This window comes from Epinephelus lanceolatus, chromosome 11, assembly GCF_041903045.1.
Source record: "Epinephelus lanceolatus isolate andai-2023 chromosome 11, ASM4190304v1, whole genome shotgun sequence".
NCBI classification, from domain to species: Eukaryota; Metazoa; Chordata; class Actinopteri; order Perciformes; family Serranidae; genus Epinephelus; species Epinephelus lanceolatus.
In genome coordinates, this window is record NC_135744.1 from 16,134,600 (window position 1) to 16,154,550 (window position 19,951).

At 39.8% G+C, this 19,951-nt stretch overlaps 1 protein-coding gene across 2 annotated transcripts in view; it reads left to right on the top strand.

The window, feature by feature from the left end:
• Positions 1-790: 790 nt before the first annotated feature.
• rabep1 (rabaptin, RAB GTPase binding effector protein 1) overlaps positions 791-19,951 on the top strand; it is a 47,689-nt gene continuing 28,528 nt past the window's right edge. For both annotated transcript variants that reach the window (XM_033640931.2, XM_078172309.1), the window contains exons 1-8: positions 791-942; positions 7,345-7,473; positions 7,696-7,899; positions 8,824-8,984; positions 10,647-10,766; positions 13,857-13,992; positions 15,549-15,727; positions 19,355-19,465. In XM_033640931.2, the coding sequence (XP_033496822.1) occupies positions 897-942; positions 7,345-7,473; positions 7,696-7,899; positions 8,824-8,984; positions 10,647-10,766; positions 13,857-13,992; positions 15,549-15,727; positions 19,355-19,465 (1,086 nt within the window). In that variant the 5' untranslated portion in view covers positions 791-896. The remainder of the gene's footprint in view (positions 943-7,344; positions 7,474-7,695; positions 7,900-8,823; positions 8,985-10,646; positions 10,767-13,856; positions 13,993-15,548; positions 15,728-19,354; positions 19,466-19,951) is intronic.

Sequence of the window (19,951 nt, forward strand, 5' to 3'; positions counted from 1 at the left end):
GCAGCTCATAATGCATGCTATTGATTATGTTCACGGAATATTAATCTCAGGAGGTTTTCAGCAGACTGTTTCTGGAGATACTTCAGAAACTGAGGATAGTTTGAGTCATGGTGACGAATACAGTGCAAATTATATATGCAATGTGTTTTGAGGCATCACTTTATTCACTGATAAGAGTTAACTATTCATGAAAAATGAATAAACTCATGTGGTTTTTTTTGTTAACAAAAAAGTTCTGTTAAGACATCTTATTGTCATTTTTACTTTTAGGTGGTGTCTGTGTTAAAATTCTTTGTCTATTGGAATGTACAATAAATAAAAACACACAATACAGTATCCCAATCAGATTCTTTTTACTAATGATTTATGAGTACATTAAGAGTAGAGATCGATCATAATATTTTTTGTTGGGACATAACTGGGCTTTGAACGGGTTAAATGTGAATGTGGAACTTGGTAGTTTCTATTACTCAGAAGAAGAAGAAAAAAAATCAATGTAAATTACTTTTATTTTGAAAGATGAAACCGGAATGATTAAAGCAAGCTAGCATGAGAAAACAGGAAATGGACAGAGTGCCATCAAAATACTAGCGCAAATTTTTTAAATTGCCAAATAAATATTAGGACGCTGCTGTATAACGTTTATATTGATTCCAAATTGTTATTACGGTTTAATTATTTGTTATGCTGTTCGATTTTATTTTCGCTCACGTTACAACTAAAGCAGGCGTCGTCAAGATGTGAAGGTAAGAATTTTATTTTGAAAGTTTAACCAGAAACGGCTCTCATCTCCCCCCGCTAGCTTAACCCTAGTTGTGATGTTAGCCTGTTTTCTTGGACACTCCTAGCGCTTATCCCACTGCCCCGGTAATTGCCTCAAGCCCCCTCAGGAAACCATGGCCGAGCAGGCCTCGGGACCCCCTCTGTCGTCCCAACATGACGGTAAATCTCTCGTGTTTGTGGGGTTTCGTGGGGAGAGTGTTGAGGGCTGGGAGCAGCGAAGCCAGCGGCCCTCTGCATCCTTGACAACATTAGCTAGTTAGCATCATCAGGGCGACGTGTCACTGGCTGTCACTGGCTCATATTGAACATTTAACACTACGCACTTGGTGCATTTAGGATCCACTTGAACTAATTTGCGGGAGGTCACTAAAGCTTCACAATGCTGAACAGGAGCTATGTCATTCTGCATCCTAACATACCCAAGCTAACGTTGTTATCTCTTTACCTCTGCAACTTAGCTGGTTAGCTTTTAGCTTGAGCTAATCTGACTATATTGATCTAAAGGTCGGCACTAGCCTCTGTTAGCCTGGCCTGTCAATCTGTAATGTGGATCATATGAATTATATCAGTCCATTACAATGTGGCCTGCACACTCGGAGGTTGGACCATAATACAGGAGCATGATCCAGCTGGAGGTTTCTCCCTCTGGTTCGGGGACCATCCTGTGGTCCTGCAGGAAATCCAAGCTGCAGGTTTAAGTGAATAGAATACAATCATGCAGGGGTTTAATTTGTTTACATCTACCAGAGGGCACACATACGATAATATCACGATATTGAAGTCATGATACAATATTATTGTGATTTTAAATGGCATTGTGGTAACATATATCATGATATATTGCACTATAACCTTATTTCAACTGCCAATTATGTCCCCTAAGGAAAGCTCTGTCAACATGTTTTATCTAATGATCACATTTAGCCATTTTTATTGCAACAACTGTATCTATTGGACTGAAAAAGCAATTTATTTTGTTATTCTTGCAGGCTACCAAAAGTTTAATTTGTATCTGTAATATTAATAATTTATATTCTTATTAAAAACTGATACTTGGCGTTAGGGATAGGCGTCGAGAAGCAGTCGACAGCAAAATAGAGGCAGAATTGAATGTCTCCAAGCTTATCAGTTCCTGTCTTTCTGAAAATTTCCCATTGCAAAACAGTAACCTTAAATATCTTCGCTGCTGAAACTTGCAACAAGAAGGAGTCATAGTGGAGAGGAAGAAATGGTTCATATCTTTTTTTTCTACTCTGTTTATACAAATCTGGGCAGAATCAGTAAGGGAATCAATAAAGATTTGGACTGATCAGCAGACTCGAGAATGACATTGATATCAGTAAAGACTTATTGATATCCATCCCTACATTTGACCTTTTTTTTTTTTTTTTTAACCATATTGGAATTAAAACTCAGAATCGATCAGACCTGGAATTGATAAGCAGAATTGTAAATAAGATAAGATACACCTCTATTGATCCCATAATTGAGAAATTCCAGTGTTACAGCAGTCAAGGAGAAAGAGTCAGATTAAAGATTTAAAATTTAAACTTAAAAACTTAAATAACTAGGCATGCAAATAAGTACAAAAATACAAGAGACGGCGATAAATAACAATAATAATAATAATAATAATAAAAATAATAGGAAGTGGATAATAATTAGCAGCAGTGAATGAAAATGACCAGTGGATAAAGGGAGCACATCTAGTGCAAGTGATTGTATATGCAAAACAGCAGACAGCTGTGGTGTCCATAAAGTGTCCATAGTGTCAAATTCACACGATACCACACCCTTCTTGGCGTCCTTGCATCAATACAGTGTTGCCACAAAAAATTATCGTGAAACAATGCTGTATCAATTTATTTATTTATTTATTTATTTATTTTATCCTCACCCCTTACATCTACCAGATAACAATTTCAGGCTCGCCATCAGTCTCCGCTACAAGTTGTGCACACAAATATTGTTGATATAAGCAGTAATGGAAATTTTGATCGCAGCAAGCACAACTGTAGGATGTATAAGATGAAGAATAATTATTGTTCTGTCCATAGATTTCAGTGAGCACAGTAATACTTTGCTTTAAATTTAGTACTACAGCTGCAGAGATAATTCCATATGCATCATTTGGGTCTAAAGTCAGGTCCCATTTTAAGTTTCGCTGCAGAGGAAACATGAGAGAACTGCTACATAATGTGATTTATTGTGGTGGCCTTTTCATGACTGCTACAAGCATTAGAGATTTTTGGGGTTGCAAAACATTGTCATGCCATGCACAGTTCCTCTATGTAATCATTTTTAGTGTGTGATTTAGCACAGTGTTACAGCCATGACTAACCTAAAGCACCTGGCCCATAGCATGTTTAGCAGTCCCTTACCTCTACACCTGAAATTAAACATTTATGGATTTATGACCATTTCAATCAATATTTGGCAATGGAACATGTTGTAATGGTTTTAGCACAGTGTAATATAGGTTATGAGGATGCTTTCGGTTATTGATTATCAAAGATTGACTGTAAACGCTCTGAGGGTTTGAAGAGCTGCTTTTAAGACAGCTGCAGTCATCTGTACTTCAACTGTATCAGTGTATGCTGGTGCCATACTGTGTGAATGGTGTAAAACAAAGCATAATAAGAAGGTGGTCTTTTTTATGAGGTGATAATGCATTCATTGTCAGATTTACAGCATGTACTTTTGCATAGTTCTTGTTTTATTGAACATAATTCAACAAGTGCTCAGAGTTAAAGTCAGTCAGCAATGAAATCAGCATTTCCTGTGTATATGTCATGTTATCTAATTATCTAAACCCTCCTTGCTTATACTTTTGTTTCCATTGTTGCTTATTATTAAGCTTCAGCCCACTGATTCTAGAGGTTGGAAAGCATATTGAGATTGAGCTTCATCTATATAGCACTTAAGGTGAAATGTCGATTGTCTGTTGGTTAATTACTGACTTTGTGTAAATGGTTCACATGTGATCTCCATCCCTTTAACTGAATCATCATCCCAAGACAGACAGTGTGACAAGTTTGTTTGGGCAGCCATGATTTTATAACAGTAGAAGCTGAGTATGCTTTGAGTTAAAGTGCAAAAGGGCTTAACATGACATTCAGTAACAACTCATGTGAATATGTGTTAAGCTTATGTGGTGATGGAATTTCTCCTTTAGAGTCTGTTCAGCTGTCACATGATCGTGGCGGAGTTGTGCTGAACCGCTCTGCTGCTTTGTGCTAGTAAATGTTTCCATTCGTCTGGCTGTGTTTGAGGGTATCATCGTCTCTCTCTCCTTGGTCCGCTGGTTTTGAATAAGAAAGGAAATAAATAAGATGTGCTAGATGTCGGAAAAATCTTGTGACTGAAAGTCAGTTTGGAAGACTTTTGTTCATCAGTTTAGGCTTTCGAGTATTTGTATGGGAAGAAGACAATAAGTCACCCGATACACACTGATAATTACAAATGATATTGTGTGACTTGATTAACTGCCATAAGCTTGAATGGACCTTAAAGTCAAGACTGAATTTTAAAATCACAAAAGTTTGGACTTATTAGAGAATCTGTGTGTGTATTTATGTTTGAGGGGAGATCAAGGTGACTAGTATTATATTATATATTAGGTTGCTTTGGTAGTGTTAAACAATATTGGAAGATAAATCCACATTTGAAAAATATTTAAACACTAAGAAGAACAGCAAAGAGTTAATTTATCTTAGGATGCATTCACACTGGCGCTATTTGGTCTGCTTTAAACAAACCCTGGTCTGCTTCCACAGTTAGTTTGCTTCGTTTGGATTCCAACTCTGGTGTGGACCAAACGAGTGATCCCTGGTCCGCTTTTAAACTGGGGGTCTCGATTCACTTGCAAATGAAGGTGTGAAATTTTTCGGCATTCCCTGCTCAATCGAATCGAGTCCCTCGGACTATCCTGGTGTGAATGTGCCCTTACTTGGCTGCCTTTACGTGACTATTGATTTGTTACCAGTGTGCTTGTTTGCTCATTTGTGTATTTATTTATTCATCTACCATTTATTATAAATTTTCTTTATTGTATTTGCCTGTTACTGGGTGATCACTGATCCAGTTATTAAAGCAAAGTGAAAACATTGATGCATATTGTCATCTTTAAGGGTATACTATGCAGGATTGTCAGTTACTCTTTGTAGACACCTTGCTAGCAAAAGTCAAAGCCAATACCAGATTCATTCTAGTTTGGGGTTCCGCCTTGCTTTATTTGCGTTTTTCTGGTGCTGTGTCTCTGTGATGCCTGCTGCTTATGGTCTGGCACCTGGGGTCTCATTTATAATCATTGCGCACGCACAAAACAAGGCCTGAAAGAGGCGTACGCCACTTCCCACACAAAAGTTTTGATGTAAAAAAACAGACTTGATGGGAGAAACTTTGACCCGTGCTCACGAACATTTCTGTAATGGGAAATTGGCGATGCAGATGGTGAGGTGGAAGCATTCCATTTTTGGCTTTTGTTCTTATGACAAATTTTAGTATGTATCCTAGGAATTGTTTTGTAAATGAGACCCCTTGTCGCTACCTTTTTTTTAAAGCCCCGACCTCACCTGAGCTGCAGGGCTACACGCCCATAAACATCCCGAACACAGAAAATAACAAAAACTGTGCAAATGCAGACAAAGGCAAGAGTCTCTGCAGAAAAATACACCACCACACACTTATAGTGGCTCATAAGTGATGACTGAGAGGAATTACTTCTGTATGAGTCTATACATTGTTTGTAGGAAAATCCTGCATAGTATATTTTTAAGATACGCCTTTATTTGGACATTTCCCATGGCACGTATGTGTCACCATTTCCGTCCAAGCACATAACTTTCCTAAACACTCAAACAGTGTTAGCAGCCTAGCACCCGGCTGATAATGGCAAGCAGCCAAGAAAAAATACAATGATATTGTCAGTGTCTCATGTCGATCACAGGCCCCTAAATTAAATTAAATCGTAATTGTGTTAGACTCAGCAAATATTGTGTTGTTGTCCAAAGAATCGATACTATATCGTGATGAAATGTGTGATTTACTCCTTATTTACTTTGTCATATACCTCCCTGTGGGATCAGTGTGGACAAATGGAAAAGTCTTAAGTCTCTCCAGCTCTCAAAACAAAATGGTAGTTGGATATATTTGACTGAGAACCTCAATATTGGAATAATGAGTTATTTTTGATGCTTTAAAAGGGATGTTTATGTCCAAGAAAATGTTAAAAACTATCAGTGATTGTGGATATGTTGGCTCAGCACTTGGTTCGTACTGTCTGAGCTGTTGTCCTAGAGGTGCTGGGTGTTTGGGAAAAAAACTTTATATGTATGCATCACAAAATAATGTTTTTCTTAGACTTGATTCCATCCTTGCTTTTGTCTTAAGAATTACTGAACAGTTTTACGGGTTCACACCTCTAGAAATGATTCAAACAAATAGATCATGGAAGGAAAAATTACTTTTTGGTGAGCGGTCACAAAAGAACATTGCCTCATTTTTAAGGGGTCAGAAACTAGAAATCTTAGAAAACAGTGAGAGAAAAAAGCCTGGCACAATTTCCCAGAACCCAAACTTTCATCTTTACATGTATTGTTTTGTCCAATGAAATGAATCAAAAAATAATACCTTTCCTATTTAATAGTTTTAATTTAGTAAAAGCTGACTTTCAACTTGGACACTTTAACGAACACGTATTCGATGTTTTGATATCCGCTGGTATGAAAACCATCACAAGACATTGGCTGCTTTCTGACACACATTAAACATGGCTTAATAGAGACAATTTCAAACACAAGTACACAAATTGGCTTCACTGTAACTCGCAGCATTCACAGACAAACACACATTTTCCCCACAAATACAACATGCTAACGTTATTAGCACGAGCCTATGGCATTTTACATTGTATAAATTAGCCTAGCAGCTAGCGGACTTTCCCTCTTCTCATATAAAACCAGGGACAACAGCAACATTAAACAAAGGTAATGGTACATAATTTGGCTTCATTACAACTCACAAGGTTCACCGACAATAAGACAATAAGACCGACTGTCTTATACTAAACACGTTTTCCAAACAAATGTAACATGCTAACATTTTTAGCACAAGCCTATGGCATTTTACATTGTATAAATTAGCCTAGCGACTAGCTGAGATTTCCTCTGCTCATATGAAGTCAGGATAAATCACACACAAGACTTAAAATGCTATTTTTGTGGAGGCTTTATTGTCTTCAGAATTTATAGTTTCTTATCTGTGAAATGAAAGTAAATAAAATCTTTGTTTCCACTGAGGGAAATGGTTTCAACTTACAGAAACAGACAGAAAGTCTGTGTCGCTGTGACGTGTAGATACATTTCTGGGGAGGTGCATGTCAGGCTACAGCGTAGGTTATGGCGTAGGCTCTACGTCGACGAGGAGCCCACGCACTAGCTACGGCGTCGATTCAATGCAGAAGTATTAATTCCCTCTAAGTTGCACATTCTTGTCTTAAATTTGAAGGTTCTGTTTTAAACTTTAGGTAACGTGTTGTTTTGTTTTCTTCCTGTCACCCAGAGGTGCTCCAGCAGCGAGTGGCCGCTCTGGAGCAGGAGAGGGCTGAGTTCATCAAACTCAAGCAGCAGCTGGAGGCCGAGTTCAACCAGAAGCGAGCCAAGTTCAAAGAGCTCTACCTGTCCAAGGAAGGTGAGGATCTCACAACTGTGCACGCTCGCTGAAATCTTACCTACTGAACTACTCATAATGCTCATGTAAACCTGGTCATAACACGAGTAATGTGCAGCTTTGTCTTGGTCTGTCCATTGTCATACTGTGTTTCTGGCTCCTGTGTATGCCTTTGCCCCTGGTTCTCTCCTCTGCTCTGTTCTTGCACATTTGCTCACTTTGATCCCCCTTGTCCCTCCTCAGAGGAGCTGAAGAGGCAGAACCTGGTACTGGAGGGCGCCCAGGTTGAGCTGAGCTCCGTCCAGGCCCAGCTGTCTCAGGCTCGGGCCGAGATTGAGACCATCAAAGCGGTGGCCACTGTGTCGGAAAACACAAAGCAGGAGGCCATTGACCAGGTCCGCAGCCAGTGGCAGGAGGAGGTGGCCTCACTGCAGGCCATCATGAAAGGTAAAACTGAGCTGCTCTCACATGATCAGTTTAATGAAAAGCTGAGAGTGTGGGAGGGAGTGTGCCGGTGGAGGAGCTCTGACAGGTTGGGGGAGTGAGGCTGTGGAGGGCTTTATAGGTGATGAGGAGGAGTTTGAAGTGGATGCGCTGGGGGGTGGGGAGCCAGTGGAGGTTATGAAGGATGGAGGTGATGTGGTCACCCAGATTTTTTGCTCTGATAGCATTATTAACAAAGTGGTCAACAGTCTGTCAGATAGAGTGCCATACGAGGCTGATTTGATCTTCAGTGAAAAGTGTGAAAGAGAACCGACTTTTTCCGTCAATAGTTGGCAAAAGCTACGTTGCCTGGTGTGAAAGTTTTTCTTGAGGTGTTCCATTTCTCTTTTTAACATGCAATTTTATCATCGCACTGCTGAATTTAAGTGAGGGCGAGGAGGAAGGGTGCAGTGACACCCCTGACGGATATTGGAAGAAGCATCAGAAACAGACAAAACAGCAACTGGTTTATGTCCAGGCTTGTTTTTTAATATGCTTTATAAATGAATTTGAGTTGAAAACATTTTTTGTGTTCTTACTCGAAACTTAACTTTTTCAGTGAGGTTTGCTCCAAGTCAGATTCACCAAATTCTTATAACTGCTCAAACCTGTTGTGAAGTGCTTGTTTCAATCCAATAACCCGAAACACCTCCGGCGGGAGGCGTCCAGGAGGATCCTGATCAGATGCCTGAACAACCTCAACTCAAATCTCAATGAGGAAACTCATTTCAGCTGCTTGTATCTGCAATCTCATTTTTTTTGGTCACTACAATAAAAAATAATGATCCTAATTTTCTTTACTAATTAAAAAAGAACAAAGTAACAGATTGACTGTGTATTACATGTTCTCTGTTTCATTGCATGCTTCCTCTCTGTCGTCCAACCCAGAAACTGTGTGCGAGTACGAGGCCCAGTTCCACCAGCGTCTGGAGCAGGAGCGAGCCCAGTGGAACCAGTACAGGGAGGCAGTGGAGAGGGAACTGGGTGAGCTGAGACGCCGCCTCACCGAGGGCCAAGAGGAGGAAAACCTGGAGGATGAAATGAAAAAAGTAGGCTTTGTTTTCTGTCGTACTGTGGGAACTACCACTGTGCTTTATGTATATTTATTTTTATACAGTATTTATACAGTATTTAATATTTTAATGTTTTACAGGAAGTGAAAAGAGAGAGATATTTTTGACACATATCTGTCAGAAAAAAAGACATAATTAATCAATCAAGACAGAGATGCAAAATAAGAGTTTTGAATTCTAATTTAATTTTATTTATTTGTAGTTTCCCCATGTTTGCTTATGCTTCATTTCTTTTTACAGCTACAAATGTACTGGTTTTCAAGTAAAAGTATTATTCAATGTTTGCATGAAAACAAATCACACTGATGCGGGGAAGGAATTTATCCCAAAAAAACATCAAGAAATGAAACATAGAGTGGCTTAACTTCCAGTTGTTTAACTTTTCACCTTGCTGCTGTTGGGTTGGTCAGAGGCAAGGAGAGTTTAGTGAAACACTCTATGCTCCAGTAGTCTTCCAACTGTATTATTTAGTATGCTAGAAAAAGATTTACTATGTCAAATGATGTATGCCAACATTACCAGGATGACCTCCTGCATCTGGTTGCATTTTGCAGTTTACAAGCCAGCATGTTTTTCAAGCTTTTTCTGTTCTGACCCAGAATCCTCTGCACAGTGGAGGATGCGTCACATCAAGCTGCAAACAGATGTCGGCTCATTGACAGCTCATTTTGACAGCTGTCAGAAGCCACAATGACAGATAACATCAAATTCAAGTGATTTATGACCAGTCAAATTGTCAGTAATATAAGAACAGGGATTGTTTAAGTAACCAAAAAAATCATGGAGATAACCAACAATAACATCACATTGGTCCCGGAAAAAGTTTTCTATCTAATGGCAGCACCCTCCAGGGCTGAAAATTGAAGCCGACATGGAAGTGCAGTTCCTCTAATGGTTGATTGAGGCTGGCTCCAGAAGTCGAAGTCGAAGACCAGCACAGATCTCTTTTATCTGGATGGAGAATGTTTATTGACTGTATGGTATGGCTCGATTTGACTCCACTCACTTTTGGTACCTGGTCCTTTCCTCTATTTCTTTTTCCACTGCAGATAGAACCCCTTAGTGTTAGCGGGATTCTTAGATAATCACATAACGACGACGAGAAACTGCTGTGACATCTTCAGTGCAACACTTGCTGAATCCTTTCATTTGCAGCCAAACACAGAAACGTCTGCACTTTGACAATTGTATCATGTACTGTGCGGCTTGGTTTTTGAGGCTGAGGTTTTTTAAAAATCTGGGTCAAGTGACTAAAAAAGTTGTGGTCGTCAATGGTAGATTTGCTATTTAAAAACAGCAGGTTTGTGCAGGATGTCCTGTGTGACATTGATGAAGATTCTCTCAGTCCAGTCAGTGGTCTGCAGTGTTATAACTCCACCCTCAGTTATCGGCACAGCTCGTTTAGAACCTGACCAGGGTGGTACCAAGAAACAAACCCGGTACCTTCCATTACTTTTTGCAAATGAAAAATCATGTCGCAAGTCGTGTTGAGCAGAACTATGCAGCACCATGTGTCAAAGTGCAAAATGCTTTTCCTGTATGAACTGTGTTTTTGCAGCTGTAAAAAGAAGCTGTAACTTGACGTATAGCTGCACACATGTACATGTTTTAATGAGGTATTGTAAAAACCCTTCAAAGGCCCAGGAGGATGCAGAGAAGCTGCGCTCAGTGGTGATGCCCATGGAGCACGAGATCGCAGCCCTGAAAGCCAAGCTGACGACAGCCGAGGACAGGGTGAAGGAGCTGGAGGCCTCTAAGGTTAGTCGGCAGTAAATCGATAATTCACTGTGGGGAAAATGAGAGGTGAAGATGATGTTAACTGGGTGTGATATTGACCAGGCATGGCAGCTGCTCTTTTCTAAGTTAATTTCATTTGAAGTGGGTCAATATGTTGAAGGGGAAAGCCTTTCTACCACTTCATTTTTTTAATGTACCTTCCCCCAGTGCACGGTATGTAGGACGTGATGTCATTGCACAGAAAAACTTGTGATGTTATTTTGTAATTATGAAAAGATATTCAGAATAGGGCTGCTCGATTATGGAAAAATCATAATCTCAGTTATTTTGGTCAGTATTAAAATCATGATGAATCATTGACTGTGGTGACGTCATGCATTTTGAACTTTTAAAAAAAGTTTTAATGGTGAATTTTTTGGCATATTGTATTAAAAATCAGTCCCTCCATTATTTTTGCAGGATGTTTTTAGGACTGTTGCGGCCTGCAGCTTTTCCAAAAACAGTTGCGTTGCATGTTGCCTGTTTAAATGTGTTTGGGTTTTTTTTTTCTTTCTTTTTTGTGGGGGCAAGTAAAAATTGCAAAAACAGTTGTGACGCTGTTTCTGATGCGTAACCTTTTATTATGAGCATTCAGTGTTTCCCACAAAATTACTATCTATTTGCGATGCTAGGCTGGGTGACAGCTGATTGCCAACGATCAGCTATTGCTGCCATTGATGTCTTAGTCAGCCACTCTCCTCCCACTCTCTCTGCCCGGTTAGCACGAGCTAACACAGCACAATGTGATCTCATCGCTATTTGTCAGATTTTGCCATTGGGCAGAAGCCTCATGGCAGCCGTTAACATCTGACACTGAGCCGTTAATCTCTGACTCTGACGTTAAACCTGTTAAAAACCACTGGGTAACATTAGCCGTGTGATGCTAACAGTTAGCCCTGTCTCTGTGTGTGTGACTCTGTCACAGGCACAGCAGCAGTGTCATGATGACCACAGAGAGAGGGGCAAGGAGGAGCTGAATGAATCACTACATGCAGCTTTACAATAAAATTTTAAATAAATTAAGTTTTTTAAATCGCCAAATTTGCAGTAAAGTTGCAAGGTTGCGCAGAGGATCGGCTGAATTTTTAAAAAAAATTGTGGCGATCGTAACATCACAGCATCCTGCAGGGACTGAAAAATATATAACACAAATCTCAGTAACTTAAATGTAACTCTCCATCACAGCATCATGACCTTTTGATATCTGCTGAAGTTCACTTCTGCTTGTTTCTACAGAGCAGGCACAACAGACTGACTAAAATACAGGGCTCAAGCTCTTTGACAGTGTGTGGGTATGGTCACATATGTATGCAGCAATAAACACCCCATAGCATTAGTTATTACTTTAACACGGTCAGTATTTGCAGTGGTAGGCTGCCTGAACACTGTGGGGAGAAGGACTGGCCCTCTAGGGTGCTCTTGTCTCATTCTGCTAATTCACACACTCAGATGATGCTGCCTTAATGCCTTTTGTAAAATTTACACAATTTTATGTATCACAAAGATGCACTTTTTATGAAATACATATTTTCATGTTTGTGCTCCTTATATTCAGGTACCATCCACTCATTGCCAATCTCACAATTAAAACAGGATTTAAAAAAAGTGTGCATGCATATTAGTGCACATAAAATAAGTTATTGCACTTCAGAAAAGAGCTGTAATGTATTTTAGTGGCTTCGTTTCAGTTCAGAGTTCAGTATGGTGATGGCTCTGGGGTAGAGACTGTTCATGAGTCTTGTGCTGCGTGTTTTTATGGACCCGTAGCGTTTTTTTAAACAGGTTACAGGAGTTTTACGGAGTATTACAGTGCAGTATTATTAGTATTCTACACTGTTTTAATGAGTTGTACAATCATTGAAAAGTTTGCATTTTATTCCCTTACAGAATGAAGTCATACTGCACCTAACATGTAATGTAGTGTCATAAAGTTGTCGGTTTTAACAGTGGCTGTTGTAAAAGTTTCACAGATAAAAGTAGTTGTGGTTCCTGCCCGTCAGTAACGATGCAGTGTGGTATCCAACATATTTTTGTTGAAGTTTTTATGTTTGATATCTTGTTGCCTCTTTGACAGTTACACATTTATAACGGCCACCTTTCAAGTGTGCAAGGTGTTTGATACTCAGAAGTTAGATTTGGTGTAGTATAATTTCGTAGTCTGGTTATATAATAAAGCTACATTAACATCAGATCATATGACTGTGTGTGATGTAAGAGAGGTCACTTGTGCTGTAGTGTTCAACCACAGGAGAAGGATCAGACTCTAGAGTTCACCTTGAGCTCATTGTTCTGGTTTTATAGCCCCACTGCTTTGGTTCAACTGTCATCTCTCTCATCAACCACGCTTCCAGCTGCAGCAGCAGACAGCTTGTTCATAGAGAAGCATCTGATAGAAGATATCATACACCATCTGCACAGCACGTAACTTACTTCTGCTTTACTGTTATACTTTTTACTCCGCTACATTTATCTGATAGCTTTGCAAATTAAGATATATACACACAAAGCATATGAGGAGTTTATGAAACTATTTTGTTAATTATCATGTAAAAACATTTCATAGTTCCAGCTTCACATTGTGAAGATTTGCTGATTTTTGTATTAAAAATTTTACTGTATTACGGTAAAATATTCCAAATATAGCGTACGCATAAACCGATATTGATTGTTTTTTAAGGTGACTCTAAATTGGCTGTGGATGTAACTGCATCATGAGCGTCTGTCTCTATGTGTCAGCTGGAGGCTAAAGAGCAAGATATGTCTCTCAACAGCTGATGGAGACGAAAGCAGAAGTGACCAAAAGTTCATATTGGATTTACATTCATCTTCAAATAAATGCTTATGCTGCTCTGTTTCTGCTCGGTGTGTAAATAAGGAATGGTTCACCACAACAACCTTATAAGGTGATGATAATATGTCGATGTTGTGTTTTCAGCTTCAAGTTGCTTCTCCCTGTGTTTACCAACCTTTCACCACAATACAGTTACAGTGACTAATGACAGAGAGGTTCTCTAAATAAAATGAAAGCTTGAACCAAATTAACCACAGCTGCATGTTTCTGTACTTTCACAGGTCAAGGAGCTCAATCATGTTCTCGAGGCTGAGAAGTCGTGTCGTACGGACCTGGAGATGTACGTCGCTGTGTTGAACACTCAGAAGTCGGTCCTGCAGGAAGATGCAGAGAAACTACGGAAAGAGCTCCACGATGGTACATAGCTTATTGTAAAAACTGAAAATCCTTTTGATGAATGCAAGAAGTGTACAAGTTAATGAGAGCAGAAGACGTCACAGAGAGGCGTAAGGGGTGTGACATGTAACAGGACAGCATTAGCCTCTAGTGTGATATAATTAAAATATGTGTGGGGCAGCGCTTTCTAAACGATATCGATGGCATTACGGGGTAATAACAATCCTTTGCTGTCCCTGTTAGATGGCTGTTGATCTCATTCTTTGCTCGGAGGGTGAGGAACTCTTGGACCTCATTGCCTCCCCACATTGCAGACTTTTTTGGATGCTGTTCTTCTACTTGAGTTAGCTGCTCATTGCTGTTAGCTGCTTTTTAATTTCCTTGTGGTGGCTTTCACATTTAACATGTCATCAGAATGTCACAACTGTCATGTCCGGTGACAGCTGACCACAGTTAGGTGCTACCTCGGCTGCCAGCATAAAGACAAGACAACTCTGTCTCTCCATTTTGCAACTGTACCTTTTATACAATATAGCAAGGCTGCATAACGGTCCCTTGAAGAGGCAGTTTAAAAGGAGCTACTGGGTCTAGATAGGTCCATTCATGTTTTTGCATCAGGCACTGTAGTACTCCTTCACAGGAGAAGTTTCAGTTGGTTACAGTCTACAACCTCACCACTACATGCCCCTAAATCCTTCACACTAGACCTTTAACTTACTGTTTACATTCAAAGAGATAAAAAAGTCAATATTTTATAGTAAAAAGCTAAGATAGGGGAACAGTGCAAAACAACTTTGTGTATCAGAACTTTTTTATTTGCTTTTCTTTCCAACTATATCAGTCATGATATTTCTGACATTTTGGAGGCAGCTGGACCACTAGCTTGGGAACCACGGGACTAAACTGTAAATAAATGATAAGAATAAACTTTATTTATATAGTACCTTTCATTCAAGAAATGCAACACAAAGTGCTTTACAGTAAAGACATTAGTGATCTATGCTTCATGAAAATAGAAAAGATGAACATAAAACAGACAAACAAGGCACTTCAATATAAAAGGTTTAAAACACGGATTAACTAATTCAACAGTTTTTGTTTAAAAGTGGTGATTTGAGGTCCTACTAATCGAAATCTCAGTATTTCTTCTTGTGTCACCTTCTAGGCCTTCTGTTGTCATTAACAATCAGAGCGTATAATTTCCAACGGGCACAGACTCAACAATAGAAATTGATTAACCAAAATAAGCGTCTTTAAGATTACCCCATAACATAGTTAAAACAATAACAGTTTCATCAGAAAAATGTGTTGATACATCAATATTAGGGAGTATTTTTAATTCTTATACTCATATACATTGCTGATGATACTTCTGCACTTTCACTTAAGTAGCATTTTGAATACATGACTTTTACTTGTAATGGAGTATTTTTACATTTTAAACTGATACATTTACTGAAAGGAGGACTCAAAGGACTGCGTATGTCTTCCACCGCTGTCTGTGAGTATATGTAACAACCTCAACCTTTTTCCTCTCACTCTCTCTCTCTCTCGTTTGCTGCTGTTTGGGGTCTCAGTCTGTCACAAGTTGGAGTTGGAGCGGCAGCAGCACAACCAGCTGAAACACACATGGCAGAGAGCCAACGACCAGTTCCTGGAGTCTCAGCGCCTCCTCATGAGGGACATGCAGAGGATAGAGAGCGTGCTGTCTTCAGAACAGCTCCGCCAGGTGGAGGAGATGAAGAAGAAAGACCAGGTATACACACACAAACACAGACTTGTTATTGTCTCACTGTTACAACACTCCACTTTATAAAAAAGGGGGGACTTGCTGTTGTCAGGTAAAATTGTTTTTCAGTGATTAGCCAGCAGATTGAGCCAGCTCAGAAGCTTCAGAATGAGAAACAAGGGGTTTGCCTTGGTGTTATGGTGTATAATGCTCAAAATATGCAAAGCAAGAGAAGAAAAAACAAGTGCTGTAAAATTCAAGAGTCATAAATATAAAACAAAAATTTAAAATTAAAGTATGTGACATGTATGAAGAGGATGGAATATACAGGACAGACTTGTTCTCATACCGATACAAGAATCTCAAATGCCTCCAGTGCTGCTTTAAATGCTGGATCAGCTATTGGCCGGCATGCAAGTCTGTGCGCCAGTCAGATAATGTGTAATTTATTAATACACTTAGGTTGCATTGGTTTAATCCTTTTCGAAGAATTAGAGACTGTGATGCTGACTGCGAAACATCGCATCCCAGAGGTCATTTTCCTATCCGAACCCGACCCGAGTTCAAGACAGTTATAACCGAGCCCAGCCCGACCCCGACAGACTTTCTGATTTTTAAGTCCGAGCCTGACGCAGTTTGTTACCTGACATAATTATTGTTATGGACAGTGTGTAAATGACCATCAAAAGGCTGCTGTTATGTACAGTCAAACTTGCGCGCACACACAGCAGCGCAGCACAGCACACACACTCAAGTGGAGAGAAGCCTGTGTTGCTTTCAGCCATTGTCATGTAAATAACAAATTCCAGCAATTGAATAGGCCATAGAACAACACAGCAGCATGTCAAGTGGGCCGAACCCGAACCAAACACGCAGAAAGTTTCTGATTTGTTATCCGAATCCGGCCCAACCCGGCGGGTTTTGATGGGTCCTGTCGGGCTCGGGTCGGGTATCCACACTCTGGTATACAGGCTCCCACGAATGCCGCTCAGCAGTGCTTTCAGTTTTTTCCCATTGGCCACTTGCGGTACTGAAACAAATCTCCTGTGGCCCAAAAAGCATTTTTCCCAATGAACCTTCTGTAAAAGAGACGTTTGTAAAACACCTTGAACTTCAAATATTCAAATTATCATGAATTTTTGATCCATGGAGGTTTATATTTGTAAAACTTTTCTCAAGCAGAGAAAAGCAATTTAAAAATCTGTGATGCATCACAATGTAAAGTCTACGAGTCGAATGGGAACAAGCGGGCGGGACCAGCCGGAGAAAAACTACTAGTTATGTTAAGTGGGCTGCATACCGCGGAAGTAAACCCAGAAGCTAGAACCTTTTTTTTTGGCGTATGCACCAGGCAAACAACTGTCATCAGACAGAATAAATGCCATCCTGGGGCCTGGTATCTAGTTATTATTATACATCTATGGTAGTATGTAGCCGTTAACCTTTTTTTTTTTTTCTTTTTCTCTTCTCAATGTGATTGCATTGGGCTGGCACTCGGTATTGGCCAGTACTCAAGGTCAGGTATCTGTATTGGTATTGGAGCGACCCAAGTTCAAAATATTGACTGAAGAGTGTGAGAAGTGTTCATAGTATGAGGAAAAAAATGAGCAAATGTGAAAAATGTGCAATGTGTGAATAAAACCTCAAGGTCTCCCAAAATCATGAAGCTAATCGTCAGCTGGTAGTCTGTGGATCCATGTGTGGTGGTGATGTTGACTGATATAGGATCTTATTCTGTATTCACTGTGTGAAATATGTTATTGGACTGTCTATATATATATATATTTATTTATTTATTTATTTATATACAGTGGTGGAAAAAAGTTTTCGGACATGCATTTGTGAAATATTGCATTAAGAATCACTCTTAGGTCTTCAAGTGCAATTTCTTTTAGTACAGTCACAGCCAAAATACTAAATAAATCCTAAAAAAGCCATTAAAACTTAAAATTGATTGGTTCCATAAAAATACATAAGAAATTTTGAGTATTGGGTCATTTTGGTACCAGTGATGAAGGTCGTTCTTTTTATTAAAAGACACAATTTTTGTTGCCAAGCTTCGTGTCTACATAAAGTCAGCACATTTCAAAGTTCTTCAGACACAAAAATGGCTAAAACAAGGAACCTAACGCAGGAAACACGCCTGAAGATAAAGATTCTCAGCCAGGAAGGGTACAGCTGCCGCCAGATAGCCAGGAAGTGCAGATGCAGTCCTTCAGCAGTTGGATACACTCTGCAGAAATACAGATGAACCAACAGCTTGGAAGACAAACCAAGATCTGGGCGTCCAAGGGTTTCTTCAGCAAGAAATGACCGCATCCTGATCCGCATGTGCAGGCAAAACCGCCGAATGACATCACAGGAGCTTCAGCAGCAGTGGTCAAACCAAACTGGTGTCCAGTGTTCCACCCGCACTGTACGTGGCCGACTTTTAGATCATGGCTTAAGGTCCTACAAGGCTATCAAGAAGCCCCTGATCAATGAGAGACAGAGGTTAGCCCGGCGTCGTTGGGCCCAGGCACACAAGAACTGGACAGCCAGGAATTGGAAGAAGATTTTGTGGTCAGATGAGTCCAGTTTCCAGCTTTATCTTCCTCCTACTAATGTGAGGGTACGCAGAAGGCCAGGCGAAGCATTATCTCCAGCATGTACAGTACCTACTGTCAAGCATGGTGGAGGCAGTATCATGGTTTGGGGATGCATGAGTGCTGCTGGTGTTGGTCATCTCACTGTCTGTGATGGCACATTGAACTCTACCAAGTATTGTACCATTCTCGAAACCCACATGCTCCCTTCTGCACGTGCACTGTTCCGTCGAGGTAAAAACTGGATGTTTCAACAAGATAATGCCCCTTGCCACACATCCAAGGCCAGTAGAACTTGGCTGCAGGAGCGCAGTATCCAGGTCTTAGAGTGGCCAGCTCAATCCCCGGATTTGAGCCCCATTGAAAATCTGTGGTGGATTATCAAAAGGTCTGTTTCAAAGCATAAACCAAAGAATTTAGAAGAATTAAAAGCAGTAATTCAAGAAGAATGGGACAAGATTACCCCTCAACAGTGTGAAAGGCTCGTGGGGAACATGCCAGCCAGGATTAGAGCTCTACTACGTGCCAATGGCAGGACTACTAAATATTAATTTGATGATGTGATGGTTTATTTATGTTTTGAACACATTCTCTGTTATTTGTTGACTTTGATACCGACAATGTTGAGAACTGACATATTGAAACTGTCAAGAATTTAGTTTTGTTAGTTTTTCTTGTAAACAATAAACAAAAAAATATAATTTGTATTTGTTTGTATCTGTCTAATGCAGCCACACCTTTTGAAACACAAAAAAGATTTTTCCACAAATATTTCATGATAATATTTGAGATTGTGTAAAATTTTAAGGGTGTCCGAAAACTTTTTTCCACCACTGTATATATATATATATATATGTATTTGCCGTTGATGTTTCATTTTTATATATTAAATTGTGGTGGACACAAGCTTATGTGTAAAGGATAATACCCAACAAGACAGCACCACTGCAAATTTCACCCTCAGAGGAACATAACTGTAATTAGGTTTCATCTAATGAGGTGGAGTAAATTTAATAAATGGAACAAATATGTGACAAATTCTGATTAACACCTTTGTCTGTCTCTCCAGGAGGAGGATGAGAAAGAGAGGCTGAGCCAAGTGAAGGAGCTGCATGAGGAGGATGTGGCAGACAACACCGAGCCTCTGGAGGATTTATTCCTCGGGCTGAGCGTTGAGGAGGTACGAGCATCCCGTAATGCGATATGTCCCTCAGAGAGAACAGAGCAGAGCTATTATCGTCTTACGTCATATCATATTCCCTTTCTGAGTAATGTGAGCTTCAAACGGGCAACATGGCACCTTCACTTTTATCCTCATGTATTGTGTTTCCAGCAGCCATAAACTGATGCTGCTGTAACTGGTGAAGAGAAACCAGGAATGATTTAAAATATATATTTATGTGACTTAACTTAGAGATTTAAGTACTTTGCTAGTTTGTCTTCAAAGCTGTTACCTGTAAAATTAAGAATTATGAAGAATAATATGAAGAATTATAAAGAAAGTCATAACTGTAGGGCTTTGAGTAGCATTAATCCAGGCAGACAATGTATGGATTAAGCTTGCTCGCTTGTTGTTAGACGAGGGGACCATGATGCCTGATCAGTTACCTGACTGACATGTGCTCTGGCTAGTGGACCATCAGTTGGATTTTTGGCATGGCAGACA